The 16,777-nt window shown below is 39.7% G+C and overlaps 1 protein-coding gene and 1 pseudogene across 3 annotated transcripts in view; one reads left to right on the plus strand and one right to left on the minus strand.

Annotated features, from left to right (window-relative positions):
* The window catches only part of AREL1 (apoptosis resistant E3 ubiquitin protein ligase 1), a 46,564-nt gene that overhangs the window by 21,298 nt on the left and 8,489 nt on the right, over positions 1 to 16,777 (plus strand). For 2 of the 3 annotated variants that reach the window (XM_037832294.1, XM_037832295.1), the window contains exons 6-13: positions 10,479 to 10,648; positions 10,908 to 11,088; positions 11,288 to 11,526; positions 13,450 to 13,527; positions 14,671 to 14,812; positions 14,946 to 15,067; positions 16,000 to 16,075; positions 16,556 to 16,665. In XM_037832294.1, the coding sequence (XP_037688222.1) occupies positions 10,479 to 10,648; positions 10,908 to 11,088; positions 11,288 to 11,526; positions 13,450 to 13,527; positions 14,671 to 14,812; positions 14,946 to 15,067; positions 16,000 to 16,075; positions 16,556 to 16,665 (1,118 nt within the window). The remainder of the gene's footprint in view (positions 1 to 10,478; positions 10,649 to 10,907; positions 11,089 to 11,287; positions 11,527 to 13,449; positions 13,528 to 14,670; positions 14,813 to 14,945; positions 15,068 to 15,999; positions 16,076 to 16,555; positions 16,666 to 16,777) is intronic. The other variant, XM_037832296.1, reaches the window with a different exon arrangement.
* On the minus strand, positions 5,493 to 8,393 carry LOC119530866 (annotated as a pseudogene).

A 16,777-nucleotide genomic window follows, 5' to 3' on the forward strand; every position in this document is an offset into this window, starting at 1 on the left:
GCTATGAACATTCATGTATAAGTTTTTGTGTGGCCATATATTTTCATTTCTCTAGCAGTGGAATTGCTAGGTCATCAGCCTGGTAAGGTCTTAAGTATAAGGGTACCAGAATAGACAAGAGGTAAATCTACTGATTTTTGAAAACTTTACAAGTAAAAGCACTTTGACCTTAATCCCACATCTGCTGTGTTCTACTTCTCACTGAAGAATGCCTGCCCAAGCTTCTGTTATCTAAGAATTGAGGCCTTTATCTCTACTTTAATTTTTTTCCTCATGTTCTAACAGATGCTCACTGGCTTTGAAGTCTAAAAGTGCACTCTGTGACTCCTGGTGCTGCAGCATATCCATGTAATGTGTTGAGATCCCATCTTTCCTGTGTGCCTTGCTTGACTTCCTTTTGAGGGTGTCATTAAATATTGGCCAGTTTGGTATTCACAGAAATAAGACCGTATGCTTTGAAATCAGACCATAATGGTAGGGCTTTAAGGAGCTTTGTGTATGTTTGCTTGACTGGTTCTCAGTTTTCTTTTTTTTCTAACAGAGGAAGTCTCTAGATAAGGTGGCTCCCAAACCATGTCCCCTCCATATACCTCCTCCTTTGTTTGAATGCCTTACTCAGAGACTCCTTTCCACAAGAGTTAGCAGCACCCCACCTCCTTGCCATCAGTGGGGAGCAATTCATATCCTTATAATTATGTACCAGCACTTTTTATAAAAAATTAAACTTTTTATGTTGAGATAATTGTAGATTCACATGTGGTAGAAGGAACTACTACAGTGAGATCTGGTGTACCGTGTTCCCAGTGTCACTATATAGTAATATTTTGCAAAACTATAATACCAGGATGCTGTCATTGAAACGATCAAGCTATAGAACATTTCCATCACCACAATGATTCCTCATGTTATCCTTTTGTAGCTACATCTCTTTTCCCTTCTGTATCCACTCTTTCTTTAACCCCTGACAACCCACTAATCTGGTCTCCATTTCTATAATTTTGTTATTTCAAGAGTGTTGTGTGAATGGAATCATACAGTATGTAACCTTTTGAGATGGCCTTTTTCACCCAGCATTATTCTCAGGAGATTCATCCAGGTTGCTGAGTGTATCAGTAGATGATTTTTTTTTATTACTGAGTAGTGTTCTGTGGTATGAATGTACCACAGTTAGTTTAACCACTCACCTTTTGAAGGACATCTGGGTTGTTTCCAGTTTGGGGCTATTATGAGTAAAGCTGCTGTAAAGATTTGTGTGCAGGTTCCCTCCTGTCTCCCCCCCATAACAGGTATAATGTGTTTAAAAGATTTACCCCATCAGTTCCTATTCACAGCACCCATTAGTCCTTTGAAATACCAGACATGGTAGTGGCCAGTGGTAAATTTTAGACCTCTCAGAGTTTAAAAGTTTAGGTTCTCTGACCATTCTGTGTTGCAGTGGCACTTGTCCAGAATTGGTACCTCAGCACACTTGGGGTTCTTAAAATGTACCAGTGCATAAAGCTTTTTCCCCTAGAAGGGAAAGAAAGAAAATCACTCATCAAAACCCAGCAGGTCAGGGGGATTTTTGGAAGAAGATGGCGACATAGAGAGGAGTGGAAGCCAGTTTGTCCTCCTGGAACAACTAATAAACAGCTAGTAACAGCAAGTAAATAATCTGGAATAACTGCAGGGGGCAAACATGGTTGTCCACTCATCATACAACAACCTGAACTGGGAGGAATACCCAAGATCACAGCATAAAATCTATAAGTAAAAACTGCAGATCCAAGCCGGGAGTCCCCTCCCCCCACAACCCAAACTGCAAAGCCTTGTGGAGCTAGAGAGCAGCACTCCCCCAGCAAGCGAATATAGCTCAGTTGAGCTCCATTTAGGGTGTTAATTAGCAAGCGTGGACTGCTCAATGCAAGCTACGAATCCCCAACAAGCAGACAGAGGCTTTTGGTGACTACTGCTCTTGGAGAGATGGAGGGTGGCTGCAGACTGGCTGAAGGGGGCTTTCTGTCCCTTTTTCAGCTTAGTGGAGAAAGCCTCAGCCATTTTCAGTTCCCAGCACTCTGACTCAGACAAGGGTGGAAATAGCACAGGTGGAGTCTATTCAAATGCTAATGACCTCTCCCTAAGGGGGGTATCTTCCCTAAGAGGAAATAGGTGGGTCCCAGCTCTACTACCTGCCCTCCATTCAGAACTGGACCCCAGAGCCTGGGGGAAAACAACCATGGGCTACACCTCCTTACACCAGTCTGGAGCTACAGGCTGACAGGCGCCACCTGCTGGGTGGAAAAGCACAGTGACTTGAGGCCTCACAGGGTGCACCAATCTTCTAAGACACACCCTCAGGGAGATGTGATACTATTGCCTTCTTCTAAGACCTGAACCCGTTCTAGTCTGGGAAAACCTTTTTTGGGGTAACCAAGGAAACCAGATGCCTAAACAACAGAAAACTACAACCTACACTAAGAAAAACAAAGTTATGGCTCAGTCAAAGGAACAAGCTTACATTTCAACTGAGATACAGGAATTTAAACTAATGCTAAGTCAATTCAAAAAGTTTAGGGAAGATATGGCAAAAGAGATGAAGCATATAATGAAAACACTGGGCGTACATGAGGTAGAAATGAAAAGTTTGAAAAAACAACTGGCAAAATCTATGGAAATGAAAGGCACAACACAAGAGATGAAAGACACAATGGAAACATACAACAGCAGATCTCAGGAGGCAGAAGAAAGCACTCAGGAACTGGAGAACAAGGCACCTGAAAGCCTACACACAAAAGAACAGATAGAGAAAAGAATGGAAAAATACAAGCAACATCTCCAGGAACTTAAGGCCAAATGAAATACAGGAATGTACGGGTCATTGGTTTCCCAGAAGGAGAAGAGAAGGGAAAAGGGGCAGAAGCAATAATAGAGGAAATAATCTCATAAGAGATGGGAAAAATTCATCTCTTATGAAAGACATAAAATTATGGATCCAAGAAGCTCAACATACCCCAAACAATAGATCTGAATAGGCCTACACCAAAACACTTAATAATCAGATTATCAAATTTCAAAGATAAAGAATGAATCCTGAATGCAGCAGGAGAAAAGCGATCCATCATATACAGAGGAAGCTTGATAAGACTATGTGCTGATTTCTTAATAGAAACCATGGAGGCAAGAAGGAAGTGGGGTGATATATTTAAGATACTGAAAGAGAAAAACCACCAACTAAGAATCCTATATCTGGCAAAACTGTCCCTTGAATATGAGGGACAGCTTAAAATATTCTCTGACAAACAGACAATGACAAAGTTTGTGAACAAGGTACCTGCTTTACAGGAAACAGTAAAGGAAGTATTGCCAACAGAAAGGAAAAGACAGGAGTGAGAGGTTTGGAACACAATTTTGGGAGATACTAGCACAACAATGTAAGTATACTGAACAAAGATGACTGTGAGCATGCTTGAAAGAGGAAGGTTAGGACCGTGTGGGACACCAGAACGAAAGAGGAAAGATAAAGACTGGGACTTGATACCTCAGTGAAACCTAGGGTGCTCAACGATTGTAAAAAAAGGTACAAATATGTTTTTACGTGAGGTAGAACAAATGAATGTCGACATTGCAAGGTGTTAAAAATAGGGTGGGATTGGGGGGAAAATACAATCAATGCAAACTAGAGACTATAACAGAAACATTGTATTATGCTTCCTTTAATATAACAAAGGCAATATACCAAAGCTAAATGCATATGGAGGGCGGGGCATAGGGGAAGGGTATGGGACTCCTAGCATTGGTGATGTCTGACTCTTTATTCTACTTCAGTGTAATGCTGTCTTTCCTTTTGTTGCTTTCTAGCTGTCATTTTTTTTCCCTTCTCTCTCTCTCTCATGCTTTCTTTTTTCTTTTTCTTATGTCCCTCTACCTTCTTTGACTCTTCCTCCTTCTTTGTGGAAGAAATAGAAATGTCCTTATATAGATAGTGGTGATGGTGCTGAATACGTAAATACATGACTATACAGGGAACCAACGATTGTTTACTTAGGATGGAATGTATGGTGTGTGAACAAAACCGTCTTAAAAAAAATGGGTTGATGAAGAAATCTTGAGGCACTATATTGAGTGAAATAAAACAGACACGTAAGGACAAATATTGCAGGGTCTCACTGATATGAACTAATTATAATATGTAAACTCATAGACATGAAATATAAGTTACCAGGATATAGAATGAGGCTAAAGATGGGGAGTGGTTGCTTATTATGAGCAGAATGTTCAACTAGGGTGAACTTAAACGTTTGGAAATGGACAGAAGTGATGGTAGCATGTTATGAAAATAACTGACAGTGCTGAATGGTGTGTGAAGGTGGTGGAAAGGGTAAGCTCAGAGTCACGTATGTCACCAGAAGGAAAGTTGGAGGTTAAAAGATGGGAATGTATAAAACAGTGAATCTTGTGGTAGACAATGTCCATGATTAACTGTACAAATATTAGAAATCTCTCTCATGAACTAGAACAAATGTATGACATTATAACTAGAAGTTAATAATAGAGGGGCATATAGGAAAAAACATATATACCTATTGCAAACTCTATACTACAGTTAGTAGTATTTTAACATTCTTTGAACAGTAACAGATGTACTATACCAAAACTATGAATGAATAATGAAGGGGGGGGCATGGTTAGGGGTATGGGAGGATTTGAGTTTTATTTTTTTTTTTTTTTTTTTTTGTCTTTATTTCTTTTCTGGAGTAATGAAAATGTTCTAAAAATTGGAAAAAAAATTAATTGTGGTGATGGATGCACAGCTGTATGATGGTACCATGGGCAATTTATTGTACACCTTGGATCTTTGGATAATTGTATGGTTTGTGAACAATCTCAGTTTTAAAAAAATTGAAAAACAAAACAAAACCAAACAAGAAGAAAACCAGCAGGTCTGGCTGGGAGGTCTTTCCTCCTATCCAATGTCTTATGACTCGTTTTTTGCAGTGGAGCGAGAGATCCAATACCTAACTCTGAGTTACAGGAACAAGACAGTGACAGCTATAACTGGAGTGCCCAGGAACAACTCCTATACCCCCACATCTGATGTATGTGATTCACAGGAAAAAACAAAAATAGCAAATCCACAAATTACAACAGCTAGATTTACAAAATCCGTTCATCCAAGGGTGGTGGAAGGCAGGAATGGGAGATTTGAGGGTAAATGGCACAGGGAGAAAAACAAAGTATTCAGATCATTCCAGACACAGGGGCTGGCAAAGGCTAGAAAATAGTTGCAGAAAAACCTGTGGTCCTTTCAGACTCACAGTGGTGTTAAAAATCCACATGTATTAAGAGATTCTGCCTTACGTGCACCAGAGACAATACTTCCAGTTCCTTGGTGAGAAGGGAATGTGTAGAGAGAGGGCTTTTGGCACAGTGCCTGGGAAGGGTAAGGTGAACAAGGAAAAGATCTTCCACAGCCTCCTACCAATCCCACCCACCCCCTTCAGAGGGCAGGAGATTCAGTGGCCTGCAGCAGCCTTTGGTTTGGCAGGTAATGGATATGGTGAAGAGAACCTTCTCTTCAGGAGTTGAGCTACTCAGGGCAGACTACAGATAGACTATCTTGTGAAAGAGTCTGTTGCTTAAGACCACTAAGGAGAAGAGGCACAACTGGAAAAGGTATATGCTTTGCCAGGGGTCTTTGCTTCATTGGCACTGATGATTAAAGGAAAGAAGGTAAGAAGAGGTAGCTACTGATAATGTATGAGGACTGCATTGCTGTGAGAAAAGCCAAGGACAAACCAAATCCAAAGTAGTAAGGCCAGTTCCTTTATATATTTTCAACTGCTGGTGTGTTTCAATTCCTTTGGACCAGCGATCTTCAGAGCAGTTAAGAGAGAAGAGAAGGAACATATGCAAGAGACTAACCAGCTGACTAACAAGGTGGATGGGAAAGAGACTCATAAATATCCTCTGGATGAGGAAAATAGCCTGTAGCAAAAAGTTGAAGAGCATGTCAGCAGTTATTTTGCTGACACTAGGGAATGGGTTAGGCTTCCTCCCTGATACTTCAAGTGCCAGATCAACTATATCTTGAAACCAAATGGCATTGACAACTTTGCTGAGCACAAATTAGGGGAGCTCCCAGAAAGCACTGAAAATTGATGTAAGAAAGAATTCCAGCCACAACCAAACATCTCCATATAGCAATGGATCACCAATAATTTGTGCTTTTACTGACTGAAGCACAGGAATAAATACTTGATAAAATAAGAGGAGACCAAACCAGAATACTCTGCCATTCTAAGCATAGCACCAGAAATTCTACTAATAATATGTGATTCACTCTTCTGTTTCTGTTCTATGCTCTGGGCTCTTCACTGTGCCAAGACACTACTTGCTCTTCGCTGCCGCTACTCCTCTTTTTTGCTGGATTTGAGTATCTACTTTAGTATGCTGGTTTGAATGTATTATGTCCCCCAAACGCCATTATCTTTGATGTAATCTTGTGTGGGCAGACCTATCAGTGTTAATTAGATTGTAATTCTTTGAGTGTTTCCATGAAATATGCCCCACCCAACTGTGGGTGATAACTCTGATGAAATATTCCCATGGAGGCGTGGCTGCACCCATTCAGGGTGGGCCTTAATCACTGGAGCCATATAAATGAACTGGCAAAGAGAGGGAACTCAGTGCCGCTGAGAGTGACATTCTGAAGAGGAGCTATAGCCAAGAGGACACTCTGAAGAATACCCAGAAGCTGAGAGAGGAACTGCAGTTTGAAGACGGCTGTTGAAAGCAGACCCTTGCTCCAGAGAAGAGAGAGAGGACAAATACCCCAAGTGCAACTAAGAGTGATATTTTTGAGGAACTGCAGCCTAGAGAGGAACGTCCTGCGAGAAAACCATTTTGAAACCAGAACTTTGGAGCAGATGCCAGCCACGTGCCTTCTCAGCTAACAGAGGTTTTCTGGATGCCGTTGGCCATCCTCCAGTGAAAGTACCTGATTGCTGATGTGTTACCTTGGACACTTTATGGCCTTAAGACCTCAACTGTGTAACCAAATAAACCCCCTTTTATAAAAGCCAATCCACTTCTGGTGTTTTGCATGCTGGCAGCATTAGCAAACTAGAACACAGAGATGGTACAAATACCCCAGGTGGAGTCTTTGTCAGACATCTCTTCACCACCCAAACTACCAACTACACAGAGGAGAGAGAAGCACCCCAAAATCTCCCATCAGGAAGGACCTTAATGAGCAACAAAACTGTATAGCTGGAACTAATGCTGGAAACAGCCATGAAACTAGGCTTTACTTCCACAGAATGAAGTTGTTCTAATATCATTTGAAGCCTAAGAAGAGGAGGATTCTTCCTTTTAAAGTTGAGGAGGAGGAGGGAATGAAGCATTTGGAAGACTCTGTGTACAGGTTTTTGATGAGCATAAATTTGCATTTCTCTGGGATAAATGCTCAGGAGTGCAATTCCTGAATCATATGGTTGTTTAGTTCTCAAGACACTACCAAACTGTTTTCCAGGGAAACTGTGCCATTTTACATTCCTACCAGCCATATCTGAGTGATCTAGTTTCTCTACATCCTCAGCAACATTGGATACTTACCCCCCCCACCTTTTTTTTCAATTTTAGCCATTCTGATAGGTATGAAGTGGTTTCATTGTGGCTTTATTTTACATTTCCCTAATGACTAATGATGTTGAACAACATTTTATGTATTTATTTGCCATTTGTGTATCCTTGTAGGTCTTTTGCCCATTTTCTGATTGGATTTGATTTTTTTACTGTTGAGTTGCTTTTTTTTGAAATACAGTTTTATTGAGATATGTTCACACACCCTACAGTCATCCACAGTGTAGTCAGTTATCCACAGCACCATCATACAGTTGTGCGTTCATCACCAGAATCAATTTTTGAATCGTTTCCTTACTCCAAAATAAAAATAAAAGCAAAAAAGAGCACCCAAAACTTTCCATCTCCTTCATCTCACCCTATTCATCTAATTTTTGTCCCCATTTTTCCACTCATCTGTCCACACATGGATAAAGGGAGCGCGAGCCACGAAGTTTTCACAATCACACAGTCACACTGTGCAAGCTACATAGTTATACAACTGTCTTCAAGAATCAAGGTTACTGGGTTACAGTTCAGCACCTTCAGGTATTTCCCTCTAGCCATTCCAACACACTAAAAACTAAAACATTGTATCTATGTAGTGCATAAGAATACCCTCCAGAGTGACCTCTTGACTATTTGAAATCTCCCAGCCACTGGAACCTTACTTTGTTTCATCTCTCTTCCCCCTTCTGGTCAAAGATTTTCTCAGTCCCACAGTGCTGGGTTCAGGCTCATACCCAGGAGTCATTTCCTACGTTGCCAGGGGGCTTCACACCCCTGGATGTCATGAGAGGGGAGGGTAGTGAGTTCACCTGCCAAGTGGGCTTGGTGGGGGGAGCACATCTGAGCAACAAAGAGGCTCTCTTGGGTGCAATTTTAAGTAGGCTTAGCCTCTCCTTTGCATCAACAAGCCTCACAAGAGAAACCCCAGATTTTGAGGGCTCGGCCCACCAAATTGGCAGTCCTCAATGTGTGCGAGAAAATCAACAGTAACCCAGGTGGGGAAGTCCAGCATTTCCGCATTTCTTCCCAGTTCCTTAGGGGGCCCTGCAATACACTTTTACTCTCTGTCTGTATCACTCTGGGATGTATTGGGATTTCACCCCAACCTGTACAAACTCATCAAATCCCATTTCCCATTCAAAGCTCCATGCACCTATAGTGTTCAAGTAAATTGATTGTACAAGTTAAATTATCTAGTGTGCTACAGAAAATATAGATCCTGCACCAAATAAACATCTCCTCCCTTGGTCTCACACAAAAGTTGTAGTTTTAAAACCCAGTCAGTATCATCCTTTACCCTTTGGCCTGATTTGCCTTAGTCCTAACCAGATCCACTTCATTCATATCTCTAATTGAAGTCTGAACTCTTTTTCAGCTCTTTCAACAATTACTTTTGAGTTTTGAGAGTTTTTCATATATTCTAGATACTAGTCCTTTGTTGGATATATGGTTTGCAAATATTTTCTCCCAGTCTGTAGCTTGTCTTTTCATGCTCTTAACAGGTCTTTCCCAGAGTAAAAGTTTTAAATTTGATAAAGAAAATTTACCAGTTTTCCTTTTGTTCATGATTTTGGTGTTGAGTCTAATAACTCTTTAACTAGTCATAGATCCTAAAGATTTTCTTCTATGTTCTTTTCCTAAAAGTTTTACATTTTATGTTTAAGGCTATGATCCATTTTGTATAAGATGTGAGTCTTAGGTTGAGGTTCATTTTTTTGCTTATGGATGTCCATTTGTTCTGACATCATTTTATGAGAAGGCTATGCTTCCTCCATTAAAATTGCTTTTGTATCTTTGTCAAAAATCAGGTGGTCATGTTTGTGTGGATCTATTTCTGGGTTCTCTGTTCCATTCCATCCCTCCACCAATATCACAGTCTTGATTACTGTGAGTAGCTGTATAAGAAATATTGAAATTGGTAAACTGATTCTTCCCACTTTATTCTTTTTTTCAAATTTGGTTTAGCTATTCTTGTCTTCTGCCTTTCCATATAAATTCTAGAATAATCCTGTCTCTGTCTACAAAAAGTCTTGCTGGAATTTTGATAAGAATCAAAGGAGACTTAACAAGATCTGCTTTTCCATTTATTTAGATCTTTTTTATTTCTTTCACCAGCATTTTGTAGTTTTCAACATATAAACCTTCATGTGTTTCTTTTTTAACCACACTATTATTTTTGTTTTTTTTTAATTAGAGAAGTTGTAGGTTTACAGAAAAATCATGCATCAAATATGGAGTTCACATATACCACGCTATTATTAATTCCTTGCATTAGTATGGTACGTTTGTTACAGTTCATGAAAGAACATTTTTATGATTTATAGCCATGGTTTATGTTAGGGTCAGTGTTTGTGTTGTACTGTCCTGTGGGGTTTGTTTTGTTTTTGTTTTTTTATTTTTATTGTAGTAACATATACAACCTAAAATTTCCCTTTTTAACCACATTCAAATATAATTCAGTGCTGTTAATTATGTTCACAATCGCACGTTTTGTTAGATTTACACCTAAGTTTTTTGTTTTTTTTTTTTTAGCAGTTGGTCAGCACTTGTTTTTAAGGACTGTCTGCTTCATAGGTTCTCAGTGGGACTCGAGTACACTATAGCTGTAACTATCAAGTTTTGATTTCTTCATGTTCTCTTCTCATTTTGTTTGGTGCTTACAATGGTTAGGAATTTGTAAAAATGATCCTCTGAAGTTCATTTCAATTAATCTCATCTGTTCTTTTTCTCTGCCTTTTAATAGTGTTGTTTATCCCTAGGAATTTGCAAGGGGTGAGGTGATCCAGCTCTTTAGAACTCTCCAGTTGAGCAGATCTTTGTGCCCTGAAGAGCACCTCCCTAAACATTTGATTCTGTTGTCTTTATTCCAGGAGTGGTGGTTCCTTCCAAGACCAAAATTGTGTGCCATTTTTCTACTCTTGTGTTAACTTGTGGGCAGCCACACACCCTTCAAATAGTTCCCCGAGATGAGTATGACAACCCCACCAACAATTCCATGTCCTTGAGAGATGAGCACAATTACAGTTTGTCCATTCATGAGGTAAGCAGACACCTTCTTTCTTTGTGTGTTAGGGAGAAGGGACTCCTTTCTCTGTCATTCTCACTTGGTCTAATTCACTCCTATCTCTTTTCTTTTTCTACCTGATTTCTGGGCCATAACTTTTTCATCTAAAAATACCTGTCTCATTAGTAGTTGTGAGACTTGTGATATATCATAGATAGGAAAGTTCTTCGTAAAGGGTAAATTGCCTTGCAAACGGAAAACTATATATGTTAAGTGATGCTGTGTTCTCCTACAGCTTGGTGCTCAAGAAGAAGAAAGCTCTAATGTCTCATTTGAGAAGTCAGTGACCTCCAACAGGCAGACTTGCCAGGTGTTCTTGCGACTCACCCTACATTCTTGTGGCTGCTTCCATGCCTGCATTTCATACCAAAATCAGCCAATCAGTAATGGTGAATTTGACATTATCGTTCTGAGTGGTGAGTTGAAAGAAAAGCTCTGATTTGGCTATATTCCCAGGAAACTTGTTCTTTGCATGTTTGTACCCTTCTGACTGACTTCATAGACATTTGATATTTGAGCCAAATTGGCCTAGAATCCTGTGTATTAAAGGGCTAGCAACAGGTAAATTTCCCCCTTCAACTCCTACCTTAAACTTTATTCCTTGTTATCTTTCAGAGAATGAGAAGAATATTGTTGAACGCAATGTGTCCACTTCAGGGGTGAGCATTTACTTTGAGGCTTATCTTTATAATGCCACCAACTGTACCAGCACACTTCCATCCACGCACCTGAGCTCTTCCCAGCGTCGGCCCTCCACTGCCGTTGAAGAGGAAGATGAAGATTCCCCCTCTGAGTGCCCCACCCCTGAGAAGGTGAAGAAACCAAAGAAAGTGTACTGCTACGTGTCACCAAAGGTTGGAACTTCCATTCTCGCCTCAGAATCCCCTGCCTGTGCCTGCATGTAATTGCTATTCGTTAACAGAAAACATGAGGTAGCAGTCTGAAAATCAGGGCAAGATCATTGACTTATAGGCTTTCTAGGATACTAAGAGGCTCCTTAAAGTTGAGCAAAAAATTGTGCTATTTCTTTTATGAATGTTTGGTTTGGACTAGATTAAATCTCTGTCTAGAGATTCCGTGTCCATTGGTGCTTTACTTCACCTCTGGCATTCTGCTCCTTGATTGCTTCTGGGAAAATGTTTCAAGGCATGACTCTTAGAACTTTAAAGGAAATGACTTTTAACCACTAAAACTTTCTCACTAGTATTATAAAAATCACTGTTTGTCCGTTGTGCTATATTGGAACAATTTGATCTTTCATTCCATAATTTGTGAATCATCTATAAATGAGTATCACTATCAGGATAGAGAAGTGGAATAGAGAGATTCTGGCAGAGACAAGAAGGTGAAGTTCCCAAGGCCCCTGAGCTAAGAGGCTCTTTGTGTTAGGCATTTTCTTTTTAATATTTGTATTTTGCTTATTCATTCAGCCCTCATAAAAATGAAACTGTCCAAACATCCCATTTTATCTCTTTAATCTTGTAACCAAAATTGATTTCTAATTCTGTTCTACTTCAGAACACTTTGCTGTGTACCAAATATTTTAAAATCTGACTTTAATTTGGGTTGTGGGGAGTAGTGATGAGGGGAATGGGCAAGGATATAGAAGAAACAAGATGGGCCATGAATTGATAATTGTTGAAGCTGGTGTTGGGTTCTATTTTTGTTTCCTAGGCTACTCAAGCAAATTTCATGTAAAGGGTTCGCTTAAACAATGGTAATTGAATGGCTCACGGTTTTGAGGTTAGGAAAAAAGTCCAAATCAAGGCATCATCAAGGCAATACTTTGTCGCCGTGGCATTCTGGGGCTGGCTGCTGGAGATCCTTGGTCCTAAGCCCTATAACATAGCAGTGTACATGGTGGCCTCTCCTGGTCTCGCGCTTTTCTTCTGGTTTCCACTGATGTTCAGCTTCTGGCAGCTCCCTCTGAAGCTTTCTCTCTCTGTCTGAATTTCATTCCACTTCTAAAGACCCATCCTGATTGAGGTGGGACACACCTTAACTGAATTTTTACCTCATCAAAAGGTCCTTCTTACAATGGGTTCACACCCACAGGAATGGGTTAAGTTTAAGAAAATGTTTTTCTGGGTTACATATAGCTCCAAACCACCACAGGTTCTTTATACTGTTTTTTCTTTTTTTAGTATGTGTTTGAAATTTTCTATACTGAACAGTTACAAAAAGAGAAAAGAAAAAATGTCACAAGCTTTTTTTGATTAATTTTAAAAAATTATTGCATTGGTTTTTCATCTTTTATAAGTGAAATAAAGAGACCCCTCTTTATTCTCATATAAGGAATTTTTATAAACTTCTTTTTGCGTGAGTACCCTGTATCTCCCACCCTTGCTGGTAAATCCTTGGTAACATTAAAATAAGAACAACCAGTTGATATGGGCCACTCGTGATCCCTGTCTATTGACTTAGAGGAAGTCAATCAGAATAGCACCAGGCTGAGCAGAAGTAGATTTGATTGTTTGCAGGTGATACCTTCTCTGCTCATAAAGTGAAAACCTGGCCTCAGATATTTGGAAATTGTAGTAAGACTTGAGTATTAAGATTATAAAATGTGTCTCTGTGAAATTGCATCATCAGAGTAAAGTTTTTAATATGTCTCTTTTGCATATAGTTGATGTGTTTATTTGATTTTAGTACTGATCAAATGATCTTCTTTGTCCATGGGGGTAATGTAGGTAAGTACTTTGATATTTGGATTACAGTGCCCAAATAGAGCCGTTTTATTAATTATTCACTTTATTTTCTATATGTTTGTCCTCCAGCAATTCTCAGTGAAGGAGTTCTACCTGAAAATCATTCCCTGGCGCCTTTACACCTTCCGAGTGTGTCCAGGAACAAAAGTAAGTTCAGTCTTACCTTTGATTTGTTCTAAGCAGGCTTCAACTCTCTGAAACCTCTCAGCCTTTTTTTCCCCCTTTCTTCCTAGAACAGCTTTTGTTTCTGGAAGTTCTTTTCACTGTACACACAGGATTCACTGCCAAATAAAGAAAGGGTTGTTATTTCCTCAATAAATGGCATGAAGAATATATAAATTCTAGAAGGATATGTGCCTGCAGAAACAGAAATTATTAGGAACTCAGAATACTTCAACGGTTATCTTTTGCCCCAATGGCATTTTCATATATATAAAAATACATATTTTTTAAAAACTTTCCTAGGTTTTTAGGATCTAAACTTTTGCCCAAAGTCTTGAATGTATCATTTTATAAAAATCACTTTCCTCTGGTCAGTTTACCCAACCTTTTTAGGTGGTTGTTACTTGCTATTTTATGTCTTCTTAGTTTTTTACCCTTTTTATACTTTATGTTGGATGGTCTGCAGTGTTGCTTGTGGTAAAAACTTTCTCATTTTGCCAGGGCTGCTATAACAAATACCACAGACTAGTTGGCTTAAACAACAGGAATTTATTGTCTCACAGTTTTGGAGACTGGAAGTCCAAAATCAAGGTGTCAGCAGAATCCGGCTTTCTCTGAAGTCTGTATCATTCTGATGGTGGCTTGCCCGTGGTCCATAACTCAGTCTCTGCCTCTGTCACATGGTGATCTGTCTCCTGTCTCTTCCTCACTCCTCCTGCTGTGTCCAAATTTCCTCTGCTTCTAAGAACTCCAGTCATATTGGATTAAGGCCCACTCCGATTCAGTGCAGCCTTATCTTAATAGGATCTTCTAAGGTCCTTTTTACAAATAAGTTCATATCCACTGGACCAGAAGTTAGGACTTGAACATGTCATGGGACATGCCAGGGACATGATTCAATCTGTAACACTAACTAAAGGCAGTCTCTGCAACCCAAATAATTTAAAATAAAATTTGAATTGTAGAGCACTGAGGTGAAAAATAAGGGCATGTGCGCCCGGTAAAGACCAGCTCGGAGAAAGAAGCTTAACGTGTTTTTAGTTATTGGTACAGAAGGGTAGGGTTGTGGAAGGTTTTTGCTGGGATTGAGGGTTTTATAGATTGCCTTCTTTTTTTTCTCTCTGCTAGTTTTCGTACCTTGGCCCCGACCCTGTCCATAAGCTCCTTACACTGGTAGTAGATGATGGTATTCAGCCTCCCGTGGAGCTCAGCTGTAAGGAGAGGAACATTTTAGCGGCCACTTTTATCCGCTCCCTCCATAAGAACATAGGTAAGGTTGAACAGGGATTCTGATATGGAAAGCAGGGATTGCACCTACTCTGGATGCATGGGAGTGTAGAGGTTGAGACTCCACAGATGCCTCACAATGAGCTGTAATTATGATGGGTGTTGCTGTTCCTCAGGAGGCTCTGAGACCTTTCAGGACAAGGTGAACTTTTTCCAGCGAGAACTTCGGCAGGTATATATGAAAAGACCACATTCCAAAGTCACCCTGAAGGTCAGCAGACATGCCTTGTTAGAATCGGTATGTAAAGTTTCATCTCTGTCAGCCTTGCCAAAGTTTTCCAACTAAGAACCTCTTCAGCATTTGGTTATATTCTTCAGCTTATCTTTTTTAAAAAACCTAAATTTCTCTTTAAATATATTTATAAAAAGCTTTTCCTCTATTTGTTTGATTATACTAAGTTTGCAATTTGTTGGAGGTAGGTTACAAGTGGAGAGACTAGTTGACACAGTGACTTTAAAATCTGTTCCTGAGGAATTTCATGGAACTCTTATGTAGGGCAGAAATAAATATTTGTTACAGAAGAAAGTTCTTGTTAACAAGTCCCTGCAATAGAAGAGTTCCATTTGGATTAAAGGAAATGATTTTTGTTGTCACTCTAGTCTGAGGGAAGAGGAACACCTGATGTGTGTCTGTCTCCACTGCACAGACACTGGTCTAGTTCATACATTCCCTAAGAATGAGAAGGCTTGGTCCTTGTCCAGAAAGTGTGTGTGATGTTTGGCTCTGGTAGGTGTGACTGGAAACCCCTTTCGCTCAGCCACAGTCTCCATGTGGCATGGTTCCCTGTCTGAACCTAGCCTGGCGGATAAAGATGTCTAGTGGATAGACTGTACTTTACTAAAAACAAGACTCCCTGGTTCTCATGCTGACAGATTATTGACAATTAATTTTTACTTCTTGTATTTTGCAAGTTTCCTCATTCATAAAATGGGGATTGTAAAAAAAAAATAGCTTCAACTGTATGTTTCTTCTGGATATCTAAGATGGTATTAAGAGCTAAGATGGTATTATAAATCTAAGAAGGTATTAATAAAGTTTATTTCTGTTTAATATATTTCTTCCAAGTACTAGTGGTTAGTTAGAAAACAGCAACACTCTTGTGTTTTTGTCTTTAACACCCAAGAGATGCTAGTGTTCTGATGGTTTCCTTCCCTTTCACTGCTTTCCAGTCTCTGAAAGCCACTCGGAATTTCTCCATCTCAGATTGGAGCAAGAACTTTGAAGTGGTTTTCCAGGATGAAGAAGGTCAATTTTGAAATTTCATGTTTATCTTTTTTAATTCTCCTTTTCCACTCACCTGTTGCCTTTTCATCAAACACAAAGAGACACACACCAATTATTTTTCCAAGGGAAAAAGAGACCATGAGTCAAGGAAAAAAAGGATAGTTTTTACCAGCCAGGTGACTTTGTGGAGCTTGTAGAGCACAGACATACAGGGACTTGGAAGGAGAGCTCTTAGAACCAAAAGGACACGTTAACTTTTGTACAACCAAGAGGAATGTCCATTTCCAGGGATCTCCATTCTCCTGTGTTTCCGCACTAGGGGGCATAGCTTAATGATTAGAATACCTTTAGTCCTACAGAAAGGGATGGGATTTCAAAAAAGTATATTTCAGTTGAGTTGGGATGGAGGAATAGGGAGAGTGTGAAATGATGGATAAATGAACAGAAGTGATAAGAGGAACATAAACCAGAGTCAGTTTTTATCTTTATTGTACTTTTCAGCTCTGGACTGGGGAGGGCCTCGCCGGGAATGGTTTGAGCTAATCTGCAAGGCACTATTTGATACCACCAATCAGCTCTTCACCCGATTCAGTGACAACAACCAAGCATTAGTGAGTCTGTGACTTTCCCATGGGTGGGGTGGGAAATGGGGATTGTGTTATAAAGAATATAATAACAAGAGTTTGAAGTTATGATACTGTCCTGGAAGTTTGATAACCTATG

The sequence above is a fragment of the Choloepus didactylus genome, chromosome 4 (genome assembly GCF_015220235.1).
Source record: "Choloepus didactylus isolate mChoDid1 chromosome 4, mChoDid1.pri, whole genome shotgun sequence".
Taxonomy (NCBI): Eukaryota; Metazoa; Chordata; class Mammalia; order Pilosa; family Megalonychidae; genus Choloepus; species Choloepus didactylus.